This window comes from Terrapene carolina, unplaced genomic scaffold (assembly GCF_002925995.2).
Source record: "Terrapene carolina triunguis isolate 2854851 unplaced genomic scaffold, T_m_triunguis-2.0 Scaffold62, whole genome shotgun sequence".
NCBI classification, from domain to species: Eukaryota; Metazoa; Chordata; order Testudines; family Emydidae; genus Terrapene; species Terrapene triunguis.
The window spans coordinates 39381128-39401674 of record NW_020664413.1 but is presented as its reverse complement, the minus strand read 5'-3'; the positions used below and the strand labels follow the sequence as shown (position 1 = coordinate 39401674).

Here is a 20547-nt window from a genome sequence, read left to right as displayed (position 1 = left end):
ATGGCTGGTTAATCAAGCTTTTAAAACTAGAACACACAAACTCCTCAATCAGCTATTTTTCTTTTGGTTTTGTTCTGGGGTGCATATTTGAAAACACCTGTTTTAGTACTGAACACTTAAGTACACTTTTAAGTTATTTGAAATTCCTCCCACTTGTGTGTATTGTTTGAGATACTTTGATTTTGGAATAGATATGAATCCTATACATCTAACAATGAGATGTTTTGTATATGATAGTTTGAAAAAATTTTCTGGTTATTTGATTGTATTAATCTTAAGACTTTAATCTGTTTCTTTTTGCATGTAACAGATATGCTAAGGATGACATGAACATCAGAGATCAGCCATTTGGTATCCAGGCAAGTTACATTTACCTTTGTGAGAGTCTTAGGTGTATTTCAAATGTTCGTCTAACTACATGACATTCACATTAATTGTATCCTATTCAGTAAGTTAAAACACCTCCTCATACTTAAGAACATAGCAAATTACTAGAAAACATGAAATTCTATTGTTAACTCAATTATGTCTATGCTGTTTATTCGTCAGGTGCGGAATGTGAGGTGTATTAAATGCCACAAGTGGGGTCATGTAAACACTGACCGAGAATGTCCTTTGTTTGGTCTTTCTGGAATTAATGCAAGTTCAGTTTCCAATGATGGATCAGGTAGGCACTAGAAATGCATTTAAAATGTTTTGTAATTGTCTATCTCAGAAAGGACTGACAATAAATCTTGAAGGCATTTCTTAGATCTAAATGTTGAATGTACAGGTACATCATGTTTCAAATGGTAGATGAAATAGGAAACAAGAATCCTGGATTCTAAATGTTGTATCTATTGTAATTTCTAGATCATATCTTAGATTCCAAAGATCTAATTATCTAATTAGTAACACGTGAAAAAGAAATCCCATGAACATTGTCCTGGTGACATTGCTTTGCCCCTTTATGTAGGCATCTAGTTCTGATGCAGCCTTATGATGTCTTTTCCATTCAGAACTGAAGTAAAGATGCTTCCGTGTTGATAAACTGAGTTAACTGGACCATCAAAATTGTGTAATCACAATTCAGACTCAAACCATAAGGGCATGGGAAGTAGAGAACACCAATTCATACTGGTGACATACCATATATACTCGTTCATAAGCCGAATTTTTATAGTAAAAAAAGGAAGCACCAGAGAAGGGGGTTGGTTTATGAACGGGTATAGAGAGGAAGAGGTGGCCCCTCCTCCCAACAGAAGGAGCAAGGAGAGGCAGCACAGCTAGCTGAGCCAGAAGGGAAGAGGCAGGGCCAGAGTCTCTCCGCTTCTGGCCACGCTGCTCTCCCCCGAGCCTCTGAAGCAGCTGCAGCCCCGGGGCTGGCAGGCTGCGGCCCCGCCGCCCGGCCCCACCCCCCAGAGCAGGCTGCGGCCAGGCCAGAGACATCCTCCCGTGGCCCTCCCCAGATAAGGTAGGAAGGGATGGGATGGGGAGAGTGTGGGGGTCCCGGGCTAGGGGTGGGGTCATGTGGGGGGTGGTCACAGGGGTTACTCCCCTGACTCCCAGCTTCTCCTCCCCCCCCCCCCCCAAAAATGTCCCCACCAGTTGCTGTCCTGGCCCGTCAGGGTAAGCAGCTGGCGCGCCGGGTCACTTTGTTTACTTAGGTTTACCTCTGTGCCTGTGGACGCTGGAGGTAAACAAACCATCTCGGCCCACCAGCGGCTTATCCTGATGGCACAGGAGCCAAAGTTTGCTGACCCCTGAATTATAGAGTCGGCTTATGAACGGGTTATAAAAATTTTTCATTTTTTACTTATCCATCTTGGGGGGGATCGGCTTATAAACGAACCGGTTTATGATCTAGTATATACGGGGTAGTTTGTCTTAATTTCTTAGATCTCTGAAGTGCCTAAATAAATTAATCAACAAGTAATTGAGGCTTAGTTTTCTAAATGCCACATTTTCCCCTCGTGTTAGGTTTTCACTGCTTCAAGAACAGTGATTTTGCTCTGTCATCTTTCTTGGTGACTAGAAACACTTACGCTGCATTTTATTTTTAGATCATACTATCCTGTAATCAGATGCATATGTGATTTAATACATAGCACACTATATTTACTTTGCATGCTGGAAGGGGAATTCAGTTTTTGTCTTCAGTAATTTGACCCAAGATTGTGATACTTTCACAGTCATAACGAAATATCTAAGAGTGATTCTAGTTGCACTGAAGAGGTGTGTAACAAAAACATAAAGGAGTCTTCATGCTGTGGCACATTCCACTGCAGACTATAGCAAATCTTATAGTCTGAGAATGAAATGTATTCTCAAGTCATTTCTTCAGGAACGCCATTACAATTGGCACCCTGGTTAACTTTCTGAGCAGAGAGGCCAAGGATAGAAGCTGAACTATGTTGCTTTCATGTAATAACTGTTAGTTCTTTTTTGCAAAGTCAGCCTGTTGACGATCTGTCTTATCTAAAGGGACTAATTCAAAAAGTTATTTGGTGTTCCTTTATTGAAAGGAAGTGCCATAAAGCTTTGCTTCAAGAAACAGTATATCTTGCTGCTTTGCTTTTAAGCATTGTCAGAAGATCATACCATCATAATAGCAACTGTATAGTTGTAGATGAGATGGCAGTCTTTCTAAGCCTCTGTATTCAATGGCTTATAATGTTGTTTACAGCTTAGAAGAAATTTTGATTGGAAAGTTTTACTGGTATATGTGTGTGGGTAGGGGGATGGGGAAATATACTTTACAGCTATTACTAGTGAGACATGCTTTTATTCAGCTTTGTGCTGAATTCAATCTTGACATATATAATCATCAAATACTCTTGTGAAATTTAAAAACACTTGTAAATAAGTGTTCACACATATCGTATTGTGCTTATTCTTCTTCCCATTCATAACTGCACCAAGGCCACTTTTCAGTGTCTGTTGAAAACCTAACTAGTTTGTCATCAACCCTAAGTAATCTCCAAGTGTGCCAGGCCTTTTCCTAGTCAGGTACCTGTCCCCAGGGCATCTTCCCAAGCAACTACTAAGAGCATAGTGAAAGGGATTTAGTACATCTGACATACTTTGTTTAAACATAAGCATTATAAATTCCACAGTTTGTGTGCTCTGAAGCCAAGCACCTCATAGCACAGGGGTGGGCAAACTTTTTGGCCCGAAGGCCACATCGGGGTTGCGAAACGGTATGGAGGGCCGGGTAGGGAAGGCTCCCCAAACAGCCTGCCCTCCACCCCCTCCCACTTCCCGCCCCCTGACTGTCCCCCTCAGAACCCCTGACCCATCCAACCCACCCTACTTCTTGTCCCCTGACCCCCCCCTCCTGGGACCCCCCTGCCCCTGATCACCCCCTGGGACCCCACCCCCTATCCAATCCTCCTTGCTCCCTGTCCCCTGACGGCCCCCTCCTAGAAACCCCACCCCTAACCACTCCCAGGAAACCCCCCCCCCCACCCAGCCCCTTTCAGAATGTGGCTCTGTGAACATGAGCGGATGACTCAGGAGGAGCAGGGGCAGCCATACAACTGAGGAGAAGTGGCGGTTTCCCCTTTAAAGCGCCGCTTCTCTCCGGCTGGCTGCATGGCCGCCTGGTGGTGCTCCTGAGTCCTCCGGCCGCGTTCACAGCGCTCCTGCTGCCCGCACCGCCCGCCTGCTCCCCTGAGGCTGCGGGTGAGCCTCCCTTCCTGCTCTCCCCTGCCTCCACCCCTTGCAGGGGGTGCGCCAGTGTTGAGCTGCCTGGCGGCTGCGGAGGAGGGGGAACAGCAGGGGAAGGGCTGGGAGCTAGTCTCCCCGGCCGGGAGCTCAGGGACCGGGCAGGACAGTCCTGCGGGCCATACTTTGCCCACCTCTGTCCTAGCACAATCACTTCTTGAAATTTTCAGCGTTAGGCCCTAAAAGAAAGTGTGTGATCCTGAGCAACTCCTGATAACTTTTTAAAATAGGAGAGAGTGTAGGGAGATGACTGGTCAGGTTTGGGGCAAATCTAGAGTGCATATTTTAAATTTGGTTGCATGTATGATCTCTTGAATTAAATATAAGGCACACTGGTACTTTACTTCCTTTTCTGTTTTGTTTTGTTTTTTTTAAGGAAATTAAATGCAAAGCGCTATAGTTGAGATTTTCAGAAGCTCTCAGCATTGATCTAATTCTGTTCCCATTAATTTAATAGGGGCAGAGTTAGGCCTTCCTGGAGCATTTTTGAAAATTCCCTATATGTAAATGCAACATTTAATATGGAAAGATAAATTACAGAAGTTAAGAAATTCATTTATTCCCACAGCAGCCATAACTCCGCTACATTGCACATGCACCAGTGTATTAAAGCTAATGCTGTATACAAGTAAACCAGAATACATCTCTACCCCGATCTAACGTGACCCGATATAACACGAATTCGGATATAACGTGGTAAAGCAGCGCTCCGGGGGGGGCGGGACTGCACACTCCAGCGGATCAATGCAAGTTTGATATAACGCGGTTTCACCTATAACGCGTTAAGATTTTTTTGGCTCCCGAGGACAGCGTTATATGGGGGTAGAGGTGTAATATGAGCCAAATCCTGAACTCAGGGCATGGCACAAATAAGTGAGATGTGGGAGGAAGTAATTGCTTTCCCCCATAGTAGCAGAGCCTAGCCTGCTGTTGAACCTCCATAAGGAGGAAGCGAGTTTGGTTCATGGATCTGTGCAGTAGCAAATTTAGCATTCTTCTTCGAGTGCTTGCTCATGTCCATTCCCATGTAGGTGTGTGCTCGCCGCAGAAAGTTTTTCCCTTAGTGGTATCCGTCGGGTTGGCTCTGGTGCCCCCTGGAGTCATGCTCTCATAGCGATGGTATAAAGGCCCTGCTGACCCGCCGCTCCCTCCTCAATTCCTTCTTACTTCCCATAACAGTTGCTGGAACTTCAGCTCGTCCTTGTGTTTTCCGGCGAGTACATCTCTCAGTGGACTTTGTTTCTGTTACTGTGTATAGTTATTTGTAGTGGTTAAGTTTTAGTTAATTAGTGGACCCCACTTAGCAGGGTTAGCCCTTCCCTGACACCGGGGCATGACACAGTCCCTGGGGTTTAAGCCGTGTGCGTCATGCCATAAGCCAGTGCCTGTTAGTGACCCCCATTCCAGCTGCCTCAACTGTCTGGGGGAGGCCCACGTGCAGGAGTGTTGCAGGATCTGCAAGGGGTTCAGGCCCCGTACTAAGAAGGACAGGGACACCAGACTCAAGTTCTTGCTCATGGAGGCAGCACTTTGTCCCACCTTGGGGCCAAGCCAGGCCAACTCGGCACTGAGTACTTTGGCTTCAGTAAGAAGCATCCCAGCATCTCTAAGAGATATTGAGCGCAGTTCTGCTTCTCCAGCACCAAGGAAGGACTCTTCTGTTTCCCAGGATTCCTAACACCAACAGTCACCCCGGTGCCGAAGAAAACCACTCCTTCATGGACTCTTGGCACACTTCTCGAGAAACAAGCAGAGAAAAACTGACCGCGGGCGATCCCCAACCCCAAGGTCTGTTGGACACACAGATGCTAGGCAGAGTGCGACCCATGCCGGGCCACTCAGAGATACTAGCTGGGTGGACGGTACCATTGACTCTGGCCCCTGGAACGGTGCCATTGAGTCCAGCACCTTTGGACTCTCCACCAAGAGAGAGCCAAAACAGTGCAATTACTCTGGCATTACCATCCACACGAGGCATTTGAGGCAACAAGGGAATCGTTCTCACTCCCAGTACCGCCATCTCCCGCCATTCTGGAGCTATCGGCGGCAGCACCGGAGATAGCCACGCAGCACCAAGACCCCAGGCGCCATCAAAAGAGAAACCTCCTGTGATGACACAGCACCGATCTCCTCCCTCCTGGCACCGCTCGCTGGCACCGGTCAGCACCGCTCCACCCTGGTTGCCAAGAAGTGACTCCTCGAAGTCAGACTCGGAGGCAGAGTCATATGCCTCCTGCAGGAGCTGACACCACTCCGACTGGCATTCCCCAATGGTCGACATGAGCCAAAGCATTCCGCTGGCGGCCTGGCCACCAGTGCAGTGGCAGATGCCACTACAGTGGCTGTTTTGGAACCCTCTGGCTTTTTCCACCAGTCCAGAGATCACAGTTCAGAAGGCCCTACTCTGTTTTATCAGAATCTAGAGCTCCCCCACCATCTCCCTTAGAACTGGGACCAGGTCTGGTGCCAAATTTTAAGATCTGTCACCACGAGACCCGCCTGGTGCAGAGAGCGAGGAACAATGCCCCTTGTCTGTGCAGGTTCCTTCCTCCTCCTCTCCTGATGAGGCGGTTTCAGGAACAAGTGTAGCGCTCTCCCAAAATGATTATAGAGCGCATCAGGAGTTCCTCAAGAGGGTAGCTCAAAACCTGGGGATCCAGGTGGAGGAGATCACAGAATCCTCCCATGCCCTGGTGGACATTCTAGTGGCATTTGCCCTTCAATGAGGCCGTTTTGGACCCCATCAAAGCCTTATGGCAGATCCCTGAAACCAACAGCGAAGAGGATGGAGAAAAAGTACTTTGTTCCACTCCAGGGTAGAATTCCTCTACACCCATCCTTCACTGGATTTGCTGGTGGTTTCAGCAGCCAATGAGTGGGAGCAGCAAGGGCCAAATCCCAAGGCCAAAGATGCAAAAATCTAGATCTTTTTGGAAGGGTCTACTCAGCTGGTGGCCTCCAGCTCAGGATCGTGAACTAGCAAGTGCTCCTGACCCATTATGATTTTAATTCCTGAAACGCAATGGCAAAATTTAAGGAACTATTGCCACAGGTGTCCAGGGGTGGATTCTCGGCCCTAGTTGAGAAGGGAAAATCAGTGGCAATTCAGGCAGCCTTGGACACCGCTGACTCTGCAACCTGATCCATGGCTTCAGCTATAGTTATGAGGAGAAACTTATGGCTTTAGTCCTCTGTTACTCTATGAGGTGCAGCAGACATTGCAGGATCTTCCCTTTGAAGGCACATCACTCTTCTCGGCGCAAACAGATGCCAAGCTGCATAGTCTGAAGACTCAAGCCACCCTGAAATCCCTAGTGTTACATACTTCAGCTCCTTCTTTATAAGCCCCAACCGGGGGCTTGCTTCTACCTGCCGCAGTCAAGACGAGACTACAATAAGAGAAAGAGTAGAGGCTATAAAAGGAGGCCTCCATCTCAGTCCTTGTCAGCCTCCGTGCCTGCAACCCCTAGGGGCAATTGGCAGGGTCTAAGCCTTTTGATGGGATGCTTGGTGATGATGTACCAGGACATGTGGATCCAATTTCCCTAATTTTTGTGGACCAGCTGTCCCACTTCTATTAGGCGAGGGCTTGCGTTACCTCAGATTGCTTGGTGCTATGCACGATAGCACTGGGATATTCAATTCAGTTGTTCCCCTCCTTTCCACCTTCTCTCCCTGTCCCTCTTTAGGCACCCCTCTCAAGAGCAACTTCTAGCCCAGGAGGTACAGTTGCTCCTAAGGGCAGGAACAGTGGAGGAGGTTCTGCTGGAGTTAAGGGGCCAGGGGTTCTGCTCCCAATATTTCCTAATCCTGAAAGCTAATGGCGATCTCAGACTGAACCTGGACATGCAGAACTTCAACAGGTTCATGAAGAAGCTGAAGTTCCACATGGTCTCCTTGGCCTCCATTATCCCTTCTCTGGATCCAGGGAACTGGTATCCCACCCTTGATTTGAAGGATACTTATTCTCACGTTTCAATATTTCAGGTTCACAGAAGGTTTCTATGATTCACTGTGAACCACGTGCACTACCAATTTACTGTCCTCCCATTTGGCCTGTCAGCGGTCCCTTGTATGTTTAGAAAGTGAATGGCAGTCGTCGCAGCCTTCCGGAGGAGGCAGGGGGTTTACCTCGATGACTAGCTGATGAGAGGTCAGATCAAGGGCTAGGTGGAGGCAAATGTAAAGTTAATCAACTTTCCAGGACCTGGGGCTGTTGATAAATATGCAGAAGTCTACCTTCTGCCTGGTTCAAAGGATAGAATTAATCGGGTTGATCCTCGACTCGGTCCAGGCCAGAGCCTTCCTCACAGAAACCCGATCCCAAGCTCTAGGGGTGCTCACAGAGAGCCTGAAAATCACCCCATTACCATGGGAAGAAACTGCCTGAAGCACTGGGGTTTGTGGCATCGTGTTCCTATGTAACGCAACACGAGACTACGGTTCAGAGCTCTTCAGACTTGGCTGGCATCGGTATATGCGCCGGGCCGACACATGGTGGTCTCACTTCCCCCTTCGGTGATCACCACCCTTCTTTGGTGGCTGGACGTGTGGGCAATATGTGTAGGAGTCCCATTCTTGAGGCTCCAGCCATCAATGTGTCTAATTATAGACGAGTCAGCGATGGGATGGGGGGCTCACTTGGGGTTCCTCTGGTCTCCAGAAGAGCTCTCACAACACATCAACATGAGGAAACTCAAATCATTGCACCTAGCCTGCCAGGTGTTCCAACCCCACTTGTGGGGCAAGTGTGTGTCAGTCCTTACAGACAACATGACAGCAATGTTTTATATAAACAGGCAGGGTGGAGCACACTCCTCTCTCCTATGCCAGGAAGCTCTTCACCTGTGGGAATTCTGCATAGCCCACTCACTCCACCTCGAAGCCTCCTATCTCCCAGGGTTGCAGAACAAGCTAACAGATCATCTCAGCAGATCTTTCTCCAACCACCACAAGCAGTCCAGCCATCCAGATGTTGTGAAAGGCATTTTCCAGAAGTGGGGGACTCCCCAGATAGATCTGTTTGTGATGAAGCACAACAAGGAGTGTCTTCAGTTCTGCTCCTTCCTTGGTCACAGCCTGGGCTCGCTCGCAGATGCCTTTCTCCTCCTTTGGACGGACCATCTCTTCTATGCATTCCCTCCCTTTCTCCTCATACACAAGGTCCTGATGAAGGTCAGAAGGGATGGGTTGCATCTTAACCTGATTGGCCTGGCCCTGTCAGCACTGGTTCACCACCCTCCTGGACCTCTCAGTGGAACCGCCAATCCGCCTGTCTCTGTTTCCAGAACTGATCTCCCAGGACCACGGCCACCTATGTCATCGGAACCTAGAGTCCCTTTCACTCACAGCCTGGAAGCTCCATGGCTGAACCTTGCACAACTAGCATGCTCCATGCCTGTTCGCGAGGTGCTGTTAGGGAGCAGAAAACCATCCACTAAAGCCACTTACCTGGCAAAGTGGAAGAGATTCTCAATCTGGTCTGCACAGAAAGGGGTTTCACCTACACAGTCAACACTACCTTTCATTCTAGATTATTTAGTTCATTTGAAACTGCATGGCCTAACAGCAGTGGCTCTCAAACGTTTTTTACTGGTGACCCCTTTCACATAGCAAGTCTCTGAGTGTGACCCCCCCCCCCTTATAAAATAAAAACACTTTTTTATATATTTAACACCATTATAAATGCTGGAGGCAAAGCAGGGTTTGGGGTGGAGGTTGACAGCTCGCGACCCCCCATGTAATAACCTTGCGACTCCCTGAGGGATCCCGACTCCCAGTTTGAGAACCCCTGCCTAACAGTTTCATCTATTAGGGTCCATCTAGATGCAATCTCGGCTTTTCACTCATGAGTATGCAGCCGGTCTGTCTTCTCAAAATCGATCTGTGGTCATTTTCTTAAGGGCCTTGGAGCGGTTATACCCCCAGGTACATCAGCCACTCTCTCATTGTGACCTCAGCTTGGTACTTGCAAGTCTAATAGGACCTCCATTTGAACTGCTGGCAATGTGCTCGCTGCTCTACATATCCTGGAAAGTGGCCTTCTTAGTGGCCACTTCTGCCAGAAGGGTCTCAGAGATTCAAGCCCTTACTTTGGAGCCACCTTACATGATCGTCTTCAAGGACAAGTTTCAACTGTGCCCACACCCGGCCTTCCTGCCAAAGGTGGTCTCGAAATTCCCTAGTAACCAGGATATCTTCCTAGCAGTCTTCTATCCAAAACCACACGGTAACAGGGAGGAACAGAGACTCTATTGTCTGGGTGGTAGGCATGAATTAGCCTTTTACATAGAAGGGACTTTTCGAATATTTACTCAGGTGTTTCTAGCCATTGCAGATAGGATGAAAGTCCTTCCAGTCTTGCCCAGAGAATTTCATCATGGATCGCTTCCTGTATCCGCACATGCTACAACATGGAAGCATGTTCTCTGGAATGGTGGCCGAAGCATAAAGGGGGGCATATGAATGTTTAGCATATCTGGCACGTAAATACATTGCAATGCCTGCTACAAAAGTGCCATGCAAATACCTGTCCTCACTTTCTGGTGACATTGTTGATAAGAAACGGGCAGCAGTATCTCCCATAAATGTAAACAAACTTGTTTGTCTTAGTGATTGGCTGAACAAGAAATAGGACTGAGTGGACTTGTAGGCTCTGAAGTTTTACATTGTTTTGTTTTTGAGTGCAGTTATATAACAAAAAAAATCTATGTTTGTAGGTTGCACTTCCATGACAGAGATTGCACTATAGTACTTGTATGAGTTGAATTGAAAAATACTATTTCTTTTGTTCATCATTTTTACAGTGCAAATATTTAATAAAAAATAATATACACTTTGATTTCAATTGCAACACAGAATACAATATATATGAAAACGTAGAAAAAACGTCCAAAATATTTAACAAATTTCAATTGGTATTCTGTTGTTTAACAGTGTGATTAAAACAGCAATTAATCATGATTAATTTTTTTTGAGTTAATCGCGTGAGTTAACTGATTAATCGACAGCCCTAATTATTTGCAACACACGGGTTGCAGATCCCCTGATTGGTTCCCTGCATTTTTCCCTGTTCCCCAAACATTTGTCCGTCTCCCATCCACAGACGAATACACCTGGTTTCTACTGCATTCTGGGCTTTCCTTGTCCATAATAGAGAAGGAAAGCTTTACACCTACATGTGCAAATGGGGTTTAAGTTAGCTGATGTGAGTGAGCATCAATGAATTTCCTGATTCTTGAGTTCTTAGTCTTTGTGTTTGATATCACTAGTTATATGCTCTGTAGCTTTAATACAGGCTCTAAATGGTTAATTATTAGTGTACACACATTGGCTAAATTGGAATCCATGACAGTTACTGTTTTTCCCTGTTAGTTTGCTTCCTTTTTTCCCTTTGCTAGTCCTGGCCCATCCATTGACAATTGTACTGTCTTTCCTGCTGCCCAGGCACATAATTTCAGTGTCATTTTTGACTCCTCTTTCTTCCCCAAAATCCAGGTGCTCAATAAATCCTGTCACTACTTTCTTTATAATACCTGAAAAATTAATGAAGTGAGCATTAGTTAAAAATCCAAGTGAGAGCTTGTGACTTTTCAGTACATAGCAAATAAATGTTATCTCCTTTTAATTTTAGAAAGCTGGCAGGAATCCATATAAAACACAAATAATCCTAAGCACTTCCATTTGTTTTGACTGCTAACCCTAGCCCTAAATGAGAATTGTGGGATTGGTTTCTTGGGGTGTGTGTGGGAGGATTAATACCAAGATTTTGTAACGTTCTAGACCAGTGGTTCTCAACCCACGGGCTGCTTGCGGCCCAATCAGCACACAGCTGCGGCACATGTGACATCCTCAGGGCCGTACAGGGTGTGTGTGTGTGTGTGTATGTATGTGTGTATATAGATAGATATAATATTGTGTGGATGCAGCCCGCATAACACACAGAGCTGCATGTGCTTCCCACAGTGGTAAATAAGTTGAGGACCACTGTTCTAGACACTAGGGACTAGATTCACAGAAGGACTTAAACTCCTAACTGCTGCTTTAGGCGCCTAAATCCCAGAATCAGGCCGCACTGGGATTCGCAAAGCCTCCACTTACCTACCTTCAAATTCTGTAGGCGCCTAAACTCACCCGGTGCCCAAATTTTTACAGTAAAAGTTCCCTAAGTGCCTGTGCATCTGCCTCTGAGCACGCACACTGCAGCCCCATGCTAGGTGCCTAGGACTCAGAATGATGCGTGAACCAGGGGAAGATACACATTGCTTTTCCTAACATGCCTGTGATTCCTGATCCAGTAAATGTGCTCAGACCTTGTCTATCTGATTGGATCCTACAGAGAAGCTTATACAAAATGCCAGGGAAGGAGGAGGTGGAGGACCTCCTTCATAACTTTTAGCTCAGTGGTTAGGGTACACACTTGGAATGGGGAGACTCCCAGTGCAAGTTTGCCCTCCATCTGAAGGGGAGGAGAGATTTGAACGAGGATCTGCTGCCTCTCAGGTGAGTGTCCTAGCCACTGGGGTATAAGATGTTCTCAGTCTCTTCTGTAGAAGCTGTTCCCCTCTGGGTAAATAATTAAAAACATAAAATAAATATTTCGAGCAGGGAAAGTGGATTCTGTGTTGCCTACCTCCCAGCTGAGTGCTCTAACCACCAAGCTAGAGTTACGGTCGTGCTTGCTGTCTGGCCCCATGTTGAAGCTGTTCCACTTTGAATAAATAATGAAAGAATAATTGGGCCAAAGAGAGAAAATATGAGTGTGACTCTGTAGCCTGGTGGTTTTGCACTCACATGGGAGGCAGGAAACTCCCAGTTTAAGTCCTCTCTCCACCAGCTTGAGCATAGCTAGGTTGGGTAAATCTACACGAGCTGGGAAATGCACCTCCCAGCTCAAATGTAGACATACCTTGGGTTCATGGGAAGACAAGCAGTGCCCTGCCTTGTCCTGTCTATAGAGTAGATGAGTAGTGTTAACCAGTTTATAGCCTGCTCAGAAGAAGGATTGAAACATATTACATCCATATGATTAGCAACCACGTGATAACCATGTTGCTGTGTATGGAATCAATCCTGTTATAACCTAGTGCTAAAGTCTTTAAAGTTCTGTGGAGTATAAGGGCTCTTAAACACAGGACAAATATTTCCAGGCCAACTGTGTCAAATAAAGTGGTAGCAATCTATCACTACCAAACTTTTACTGTATGGACATAGAGAAGGTGCTTGCCTTTATTTAAGAGAAATTTTGAACATTGCACTTGATCAAATATTCCTCTCTATTTTGTTTCCCAATAAGGACAAACCTTTGATGACTAGACTACCATGTTAAGATGCCCCTCAGCATTAATGGAGGACTGTCTGTTTTTGTTTCAAATATCATGTTGTTTGAAATGTTAGTTCTACATCTGATAAAGTCTAAGGGTAAAATTTTGAAAAGTGCCTAAGTCTCCTAAATCTCACTGAAAGCCAAAATTATTTATTTACAATTTAAATACTGCGAAAGTTTTCATTCAGGTGGTGCTGGGTGGATCTTGTTGAAGAGACTGAGGCAAGGGGATGAGCAGAACTATAAATGCTATACTTCATGATGATCTGCTGTCAAGCATAATTTCTCACATTTCAGCTATTTCTGATGTCTTGTTGACAGTTTTAGGGTAGCCTACTGCTAGAAGTTTCTTTTTAAAATCCTACTCACTTTGTTCTTTAGATGTTTAAGAACAGTGCACTTAATTTTTAATTACCTGTACTGAATTTTGTGTGTGTGTGTGTGTGTATATATATATATAATGTGTGTGTGTGTGTATGTATATAAATAAAAATAACTCTTCTAGAATGTTGCTTTTGTTGAGCACTAGATTGGACTGTATGATAGGATGGATCACTCAATAATTGCCATGTTCTGTTCGTTCCCTCCTAAGCATCTGGTACCAGCCACTGCCAGAAGACAGGAGGCTGAGCTAGATGGACCATTGGGCTGACCCAGTATGGCCATTCTTATGAATAAACAGGCTCATGAGAAATTTCCGGGGGGGTTGGGGTATTTTGTACAGTGTTAATTTAAAAAGGAAAAAAAAAAAGGAAAAGTTGTTTCTTCAGCCCCATCCCCAAAATAAGTGAATGGGAATTTCACATCTCATCCCCAATCCTCCACCCCAGCTGCCCCTTCACAGTAAAACCCAAAAAAGCTTCTTCTCTAGGCTGAGACTATTTTCAGCCTCAAAGAGAATTTTTGAGTTGCAAGTGAATGAAAAGGAGATTGACTGTGTGGTCAAGTCATTTAAAATGTTTGCTTCTGTTTCCCCATCTATATAAAACTGCAATCCTATTTACCTAGCTCATAGGGGTGTTGTGAGGACTGATTCAATAATGTTTGGAAAACATTTTGTACATAAAAAGCACTATGCAAGTGTGACGTATTAAGTTGCAATTCAACAACAATAACTATTGCTCCTGTAAAAACTGAAATTGTTTTAATAGTTAACAAAAAAGCATTTGGGCCTTTGGTAGTGATATGTTAAGGAACCTGCATTGGAATTATCTTCCTCTTTACATACAAACAGACTTGCATTGCCCTTTTGGGCTGGATACCGTATCTGCTCCATGTACAGACTGCCCGTTGATTTAAGTGAGAATTCCACATGTGGAATTGCTGCAGGATTGGGCCTCTACAGATTAAAGCACATGTCTACTGCTAATCAGAGTCCTGTTCTGTGAGAGGAGACAGCTGTTTCTCAAGATCCAAAATGTAGGGCTATGCTGCACCACACAGGAAAACAATAACAACCCAGTACTGAGTTAGTTTCGTTTTATTTTTCTTTGCATGCAGACCATTATACTTATTCAGTTGGTGATTCAAGATTAAAAAAAAAAAAAACCTTTTAAAAAAATCACCTATTGAATAATATTTCACCAGTGAATAGAGATTATTTTTGCAATAAGGCAATTTCAGTGGATGTGGTTATCATGGGATAATCACACCCCTGGGGTACAGCCTTATCTGTAATCTCCCAGGAGTGTAATTATTTCATGATAACTGCACCCCCTGATGTTGCATTATTTCCATTATGAAATTCTTAGTTTGATATATAAAGTAACTTACTTTGATCACTGGAAACTGCAAGGTAGTGTTAGAATGTTCCAGCTGTGAGGTTTACAGAGACCAACTATAAGATTTACTACTCCTTTACAAAGTTAAATTAGGCAATCAAAATGCTTCTTCAGGCTAGGCTGTTTTAGAATGGTTTTTTTTACTGATACAAGCATAACTTCTAAGGTTCATAATCAAGATAAGGTAAAAATTATATGCAATATTATATATCAGTTGTGATTACAAATTGGTATTCTGTGTGTATACGTATTTGTATTTAATAATTATACACAAAAGTACAGCTAACCGCCAAAAGTTTGCTTGATTTTATACAACCCTTATTTTTCTAATTAGCTACCAGCATCTGTCAATTATTTGTTCTTTTGATGCTTTATGGAGTTCAAACAGCAGCTTTTAATTTCTGAATACATCAGTGTTCTGTTCACAATCCTGGAACTATTTCATAATGTTTTGATATTTGTTCATTCCAAAAATGTCACTTACAGAAAGTGGTACACACAGATTTAAAATATGCCATATAAGTTCGGTAATGGAATTTACTTTTAGAGAAACAAGAGGTTATAATAAAACACCAGAGTTAGTTTCATATTTGGATGACTCCAAGGCTGTGGTCATGGCATGTAAAATAAATGAGCATTTAATTCCACTGGAGAAAATGGATGCCTTCACACACCTGCGACAGTGTAATAATATTAAATTTGTAATGAAAATTGTTAGAGATAGAAGAATCACAACTGGCTCAATTTCTTCTAAAAACTTAGAAGCATCACTAGAGAAGTGAAACTCTGATTGCTTCAGAAAGCAGTGAACAACATGGTACCTTTAATACCAATTTTTGTTTCCTAGCAGATAAAAATCAGTTAGCATGCAATAGGAAAGCAGAATTTAATTCTGTGCTCTACTTAAACTGGAATAGTGTTTTATTAAGAAAAAGTTGTTTAATGTGACTACCATGAAAATTCGTGTAAATAGTCATCTGTATTTAGGTACCATCAGAAAATGCATAGAAAATAAAACCCTCCTTAAAGATCTGCAGCTGAGCACTTTGATTGTAAACAGTAGGATCCCAGCAAAATCTTCACTTAGCCTGGGCACCAATCAGATTTTAGATTAATCCCAAATTCATGCTTCAAAATTCTCAATATTTTGGTTTATGGGCATTAAATATACTTGGGTTTTATAAAAGCATGGATGAAGTCACTGAAGACATGTTTATCTTTATGTCAATAAGACCACTTCCTTTCCCCTCAAAAAAGAGAAACCTTGAATATCCTCCCAAGTATAGTCTTTGGCAAAAGCATGGCTGATTATATTGGCCTTGTGTCTTGTCAAACCAACTTGGGAGAGAAGTGAGCAATGTAGAGGTTCCCTCACTGAAAATACCATATCTTTAGCCTTCTCATATTTAAATCGAGGGGGTTGTTAGCTCAAGTGCCTCAGCTGATCTCAGTTGCCATAATATAATGTAAGGATGGGTAGTCACTCAGGTAACCAGGACTCCAATCCAAGCCATGCAGACCACTGGTTTAACTTTCTCATTATCTTCAGTACTGTTTTGTAAGATAGCAAATGTTCTCTCTCTCCAAGCACAACAATTCTCTACTGATTGGTTCTGTTAATGTTTCATTTGTCAGGCCCCCCGATAACTGGTGTTACACTGATCGCAGTTTGAAAACAAGCAAATATTGATCCTAATAGCTCAAACTATTGCTGTTAATTGCATCCAGAAGCAAATTTGAAGCCAGTGAGAAGCACCACTAAGTGGGCAGCCATGTTTCATGTTGGATGAAATCTGAGAGAAAGAGTTAAGGGAAGCTTTGTTGATAAGTAATCTATTCTAGAGATGATGTACACATGGATCATCATGGCACGGTCTGCATCAGAATGGAAAAATCTGTCTCAGAAAGTAGATGAAAATTAGCACTTCTGGCCATAGCTGTTACCTGGCCTTGTAAAAGCAGTCAGGGATCCAACGGGGCTTCACCCACCCAGTTTGTGTGTCTTTATGACAAAAGGTGAGCAAATCCCCTCTTTCAAGAAATCAACTCTACCATCTCCTGGATGTTTCCCCCAGTCAACCGCCATCTTCTGTGGATTGAGCCTCATCTAGGACCCAATCTCAGATGTACACTGGGAGAGCTGAGCCACTGCCCTCTCCAGGTCTGATATTAAAAAGAGGGACTGAGTGTAATCAGCAGATTGGTGACATCGCAGCCCAAACTTCCTTGCTATATGAGGGATTTTACTTGCACATTGAACAGGAAACCTAACAGGTTAGAACCTTCGGCACCGCATGCAAGAGTGCTTGGAACAGAGGAGCTATTGCCCAATGTATTATCTGGGTCTTCTCTGAGAGAATGGAATAGAGGATGGGATTTTCAAAAGTGAGTTAAAAACGTATGTCCCATTGACTTGTCCCTACCTGACCCCACAGTCCCCACAGATATTTCATCTTTGTCCATTGCCAGGAGGAAAATCCTCAGAGTTGCCTCCATAACTTACCTTGGAATCCTTTCAAAGTGGTTTTAGATTTGGTTATCAGAATACTCAACGTATTGGCAACGGTGTTTGGCTAAAACCTTCACAGTAACCTTCCCCAAAAAAGGAAGGTTAGAGACAGGGCAATTATTGTCAAGATTCTCACATCAAGAGACAGTTTCTTAAACAATAGCCCCCTAATAACTGCTTATTGAAGAAATTTTTGGCTTTCTGCTCTCCCCCAAAGAAGCACCGACTAGCTCCACCAATAATAGTCAGTAGCATCCCACTCAGTTTAACCACCCATGAGAGAGACTGACCCAAATAGAGGCTGTAATCTGAAGTTCATGAAGCACTTCCAGGACCGTAAAGGATAAAACTAATTTAAAGTCAAGGATAGAAGATGTTGCACTTACTATTTTCCCCCACAGTGGGTATGAAAATTACTCCATCAAAGTGCCTATCTCATCTGAACTCAGTCTTCTCTGTGAGGTAGTAGAAAAGTTCTGAGTGAGAAATGCTCAACTCTGTATTAGTGGAGGTAGCCCAGATTCATTAGGTTGTCTTGACCTGGAACATTTCTGCTGACTGGGACTTCATTGTCCTTGTGGTGGAATGAAAAAGAGCTCTGCTTTTATTGCCATCACAGCCATTACCTAAATTCAAAAATTCTGTCCTGTGATCAAGCTCAGATTGTGATTTCCACCACTGGTGCTAAACTTTCTTCTTTCTCCAATGACACAAAGGGAGGGGGACATTTGAGAGTATTTAATGGTAGAGACTGAAAAAGTGTGTTCCAAGAAGCTGCTGGGTAGAATATTCATTGGTTTTTACGGTATACCCCCTCCAAGAATTTTAAAGTCTAGCTACTTTTCTTTAGTCTCCAAGGACAGACCAATTAAAACAGGTCTTCCACCTCAAACCATGAGCCCTGACCGCCAACCATAAGAAGCAGTGTTCTGGATCTCTAATTCAAACTCCAAAATAAATCCAGTGTGGGGCTAACTAGGTATATTCAGCGAAAGCCCACCAGAGAGACGGCCCTTGGTTGTTAAGAGCTCTTGAGTCAATCTAGAAGAGTTTTTGTCTTCATAGTCAATGAAGTCACCCAGAACAGCAAGACTTTGTGACTTCAGATCTGACAATAATATGATCAACTCATCCTGCACAGCTCAACACTTCTCATTGCAATCCAGTCCAGGGACTCCTACACTTGCCTATGTAGTTTTTGACCAATAGGATTGTCTAGTTTGTAAACATAGGTTGCAGAGTTCACATTGAATAGGTAATCTAGTAAATCCTTGTCTTTTCTTTAGAAGTTGCTAGAGGGACTAGGTCTAAAGCTTGACTGATGATAGTCATCTATTTCCCTCTGTGAAATGTAAGAGCATGTTCCTAGAATCATTGCTGCATAGGAAGCAAAGTAGAACAGTGCTGTAGGTTTCTTCCATCTGAAAAATGCAGTTTTGGAAATATTATAGTAGCATGTAGTCTCAGGTACTCTTTAGATAGGAGAGAGTAGACAGCTTGCTTTTGCCAAACATTATTCCAAAAACAGTGCATTATTCAAAGGATACCATCTCACAGGTGGTTAGTTCTTAATCAGATCCATCAGCATATATCTATGGAGGCTCTATAATGATGAATCTTAGGATTGTTCCTTTTAGAGTAAAAAGAACACACATTTAAACTAGAAACTGTCCCAAACCAGAACCCCCATTCCAGCTCCCTTCACCTGTGTGAAGTCAGCATTGCCACACTGGTCTGTTTCTAGTTCGGCACTCTGGATCTGTGCAACTTCCATCCCCAAACTTGAGGAAGGGTTTGGATCTGAATTTCTTGGTCCATCTCTAATCTAAACAATCTGTGCTTTGGTAAAATCTGCAATATATGCAAACAACTGGGGTGCACTAAAATGTGGCTAATGTTAGAAAAGTGACTGTAAAATGACACCTGTTAGCCTATGATCAGTGACTTCCCTATCAAATTGTCTGTTATGAATCAATATTCAGTAAATGCCACTACTATGCAAGCATAACATGTCTGAAAATCAGTTACTGTAATCTGCCCCTGCCTCTGGTGGGAATGAGTTATGCTTTCACTGCCTCTTACCTCAACACTTTCAATAGGAGTCTAGAATCAAAACTTAGTTGGTAACTTAATTGATTGCACGCAGCAGAATAACTCAGCTTGGTCTTCTGCAGTGCTGACAGAAATGAAAGCTTTTGTCAATCAACTAACCAGGCATTATCAAGACAATGCAGCAGGAGCAGATAGGAGAAATAACAAAGTGCCGTTTTTGGTAGTCACTAGTGACCATAAGATTGATTCTGTTCATGCTACAGTTTGAACTACTCTAGCAACAGCTATATTTAATTTAATTTTCCACCGCCATTGGGGATAATTTGAAAACCATGCTTTAGACCACTTTAATGTAGGCCTACACTTTAGTCAGCATTATTCTAATAAAAAAGAAATCCTTGCCCACATTTGTTAGTGGAAACCATGATAGCAACTACTATGTGCTAAATACAGTTGTTGGCTGTGTGACTTCAGCCATAGTGTGGACAGGACCTAAAAGGAAATAGTTTCAGACATAACTTCCCGTCGTCTTGTGTATGGGAAGGGAGGGGCCTAAATGGGGAACGAGAGAACTTGTAAGTTAGACCTGTAGCAAGTAAAATATAGGATTTTTTTTACCTTTGTTGTTTAATAGAGATCATCAGATTGATGCAGTTAAATTGATCTCAATTAAATATCAGGAGAAATCTGAGTGCTCTGTTACGGTTGCACTCAGATTGTACTTCAAACAGGACTAAAATCCCTCATTTCACACTTTATTAAATGAGTTCAGTTTCCACATTTAATACTGTAACTTTTTCTGGGCCAACTGAATTGTCTGTATTTTTTTTCTCAAATAGTAACTTTAGCAGAAGAAATATTTCAGAATAAGCCCATTTTGAAATTTCACCTGAAATGTTTTCAGGCTGCACTAACTTTATCACAGTTGCCCCAAACTTAGCCCATTCATTCACATGACAGCTCAGATGTAGGCCACACTATGTTTTAATTTAAAATGTTAGAATTATTTCTCTTATTTGCCATAACCGGCTGCTTGATCCCTACAAAGAAAAGCTGATAGAACTGTCAAGTTCCACCAGCTATTTCCATTCTTTGATGCTGTAGCCTGACTCTGTGACTCACCACTTAGGCAGGCTGAGCAACCATGGAGGTATTCTAAGGTAGGCTGGCGGGGG

The 20547-nt window shown here is 43.5% G+C and overlaps 1 protein-coding gene across 2 annotated transcripts in view; it reads left to right on the top strand.

Annotated features, from left to right (window-relative positions):
* CIR1 (corepressor interacting with RBPJ, 1) overlaps nucleotides 1–20547 on the top strand; it is a 40894-nt gene that overhangs the window by 8248 nt on the left and 12099 nt on the right. For both annotated transcript variants that reach the window (XM_024212262.2, XM_024212183.2), the window contains exons 6-7: nucleotides 311–359; nucleotides 550–667. In XM_024212262.2, coding sequence (XP_024068030.1) covers nucleotides 311–359; nucleotides 550–667 — 167 coding nt within the window. The remainder of the gene's footprint in view (nucleotides 1–310; nucleotides 360–549; nucleotides 668–20547) is intronic.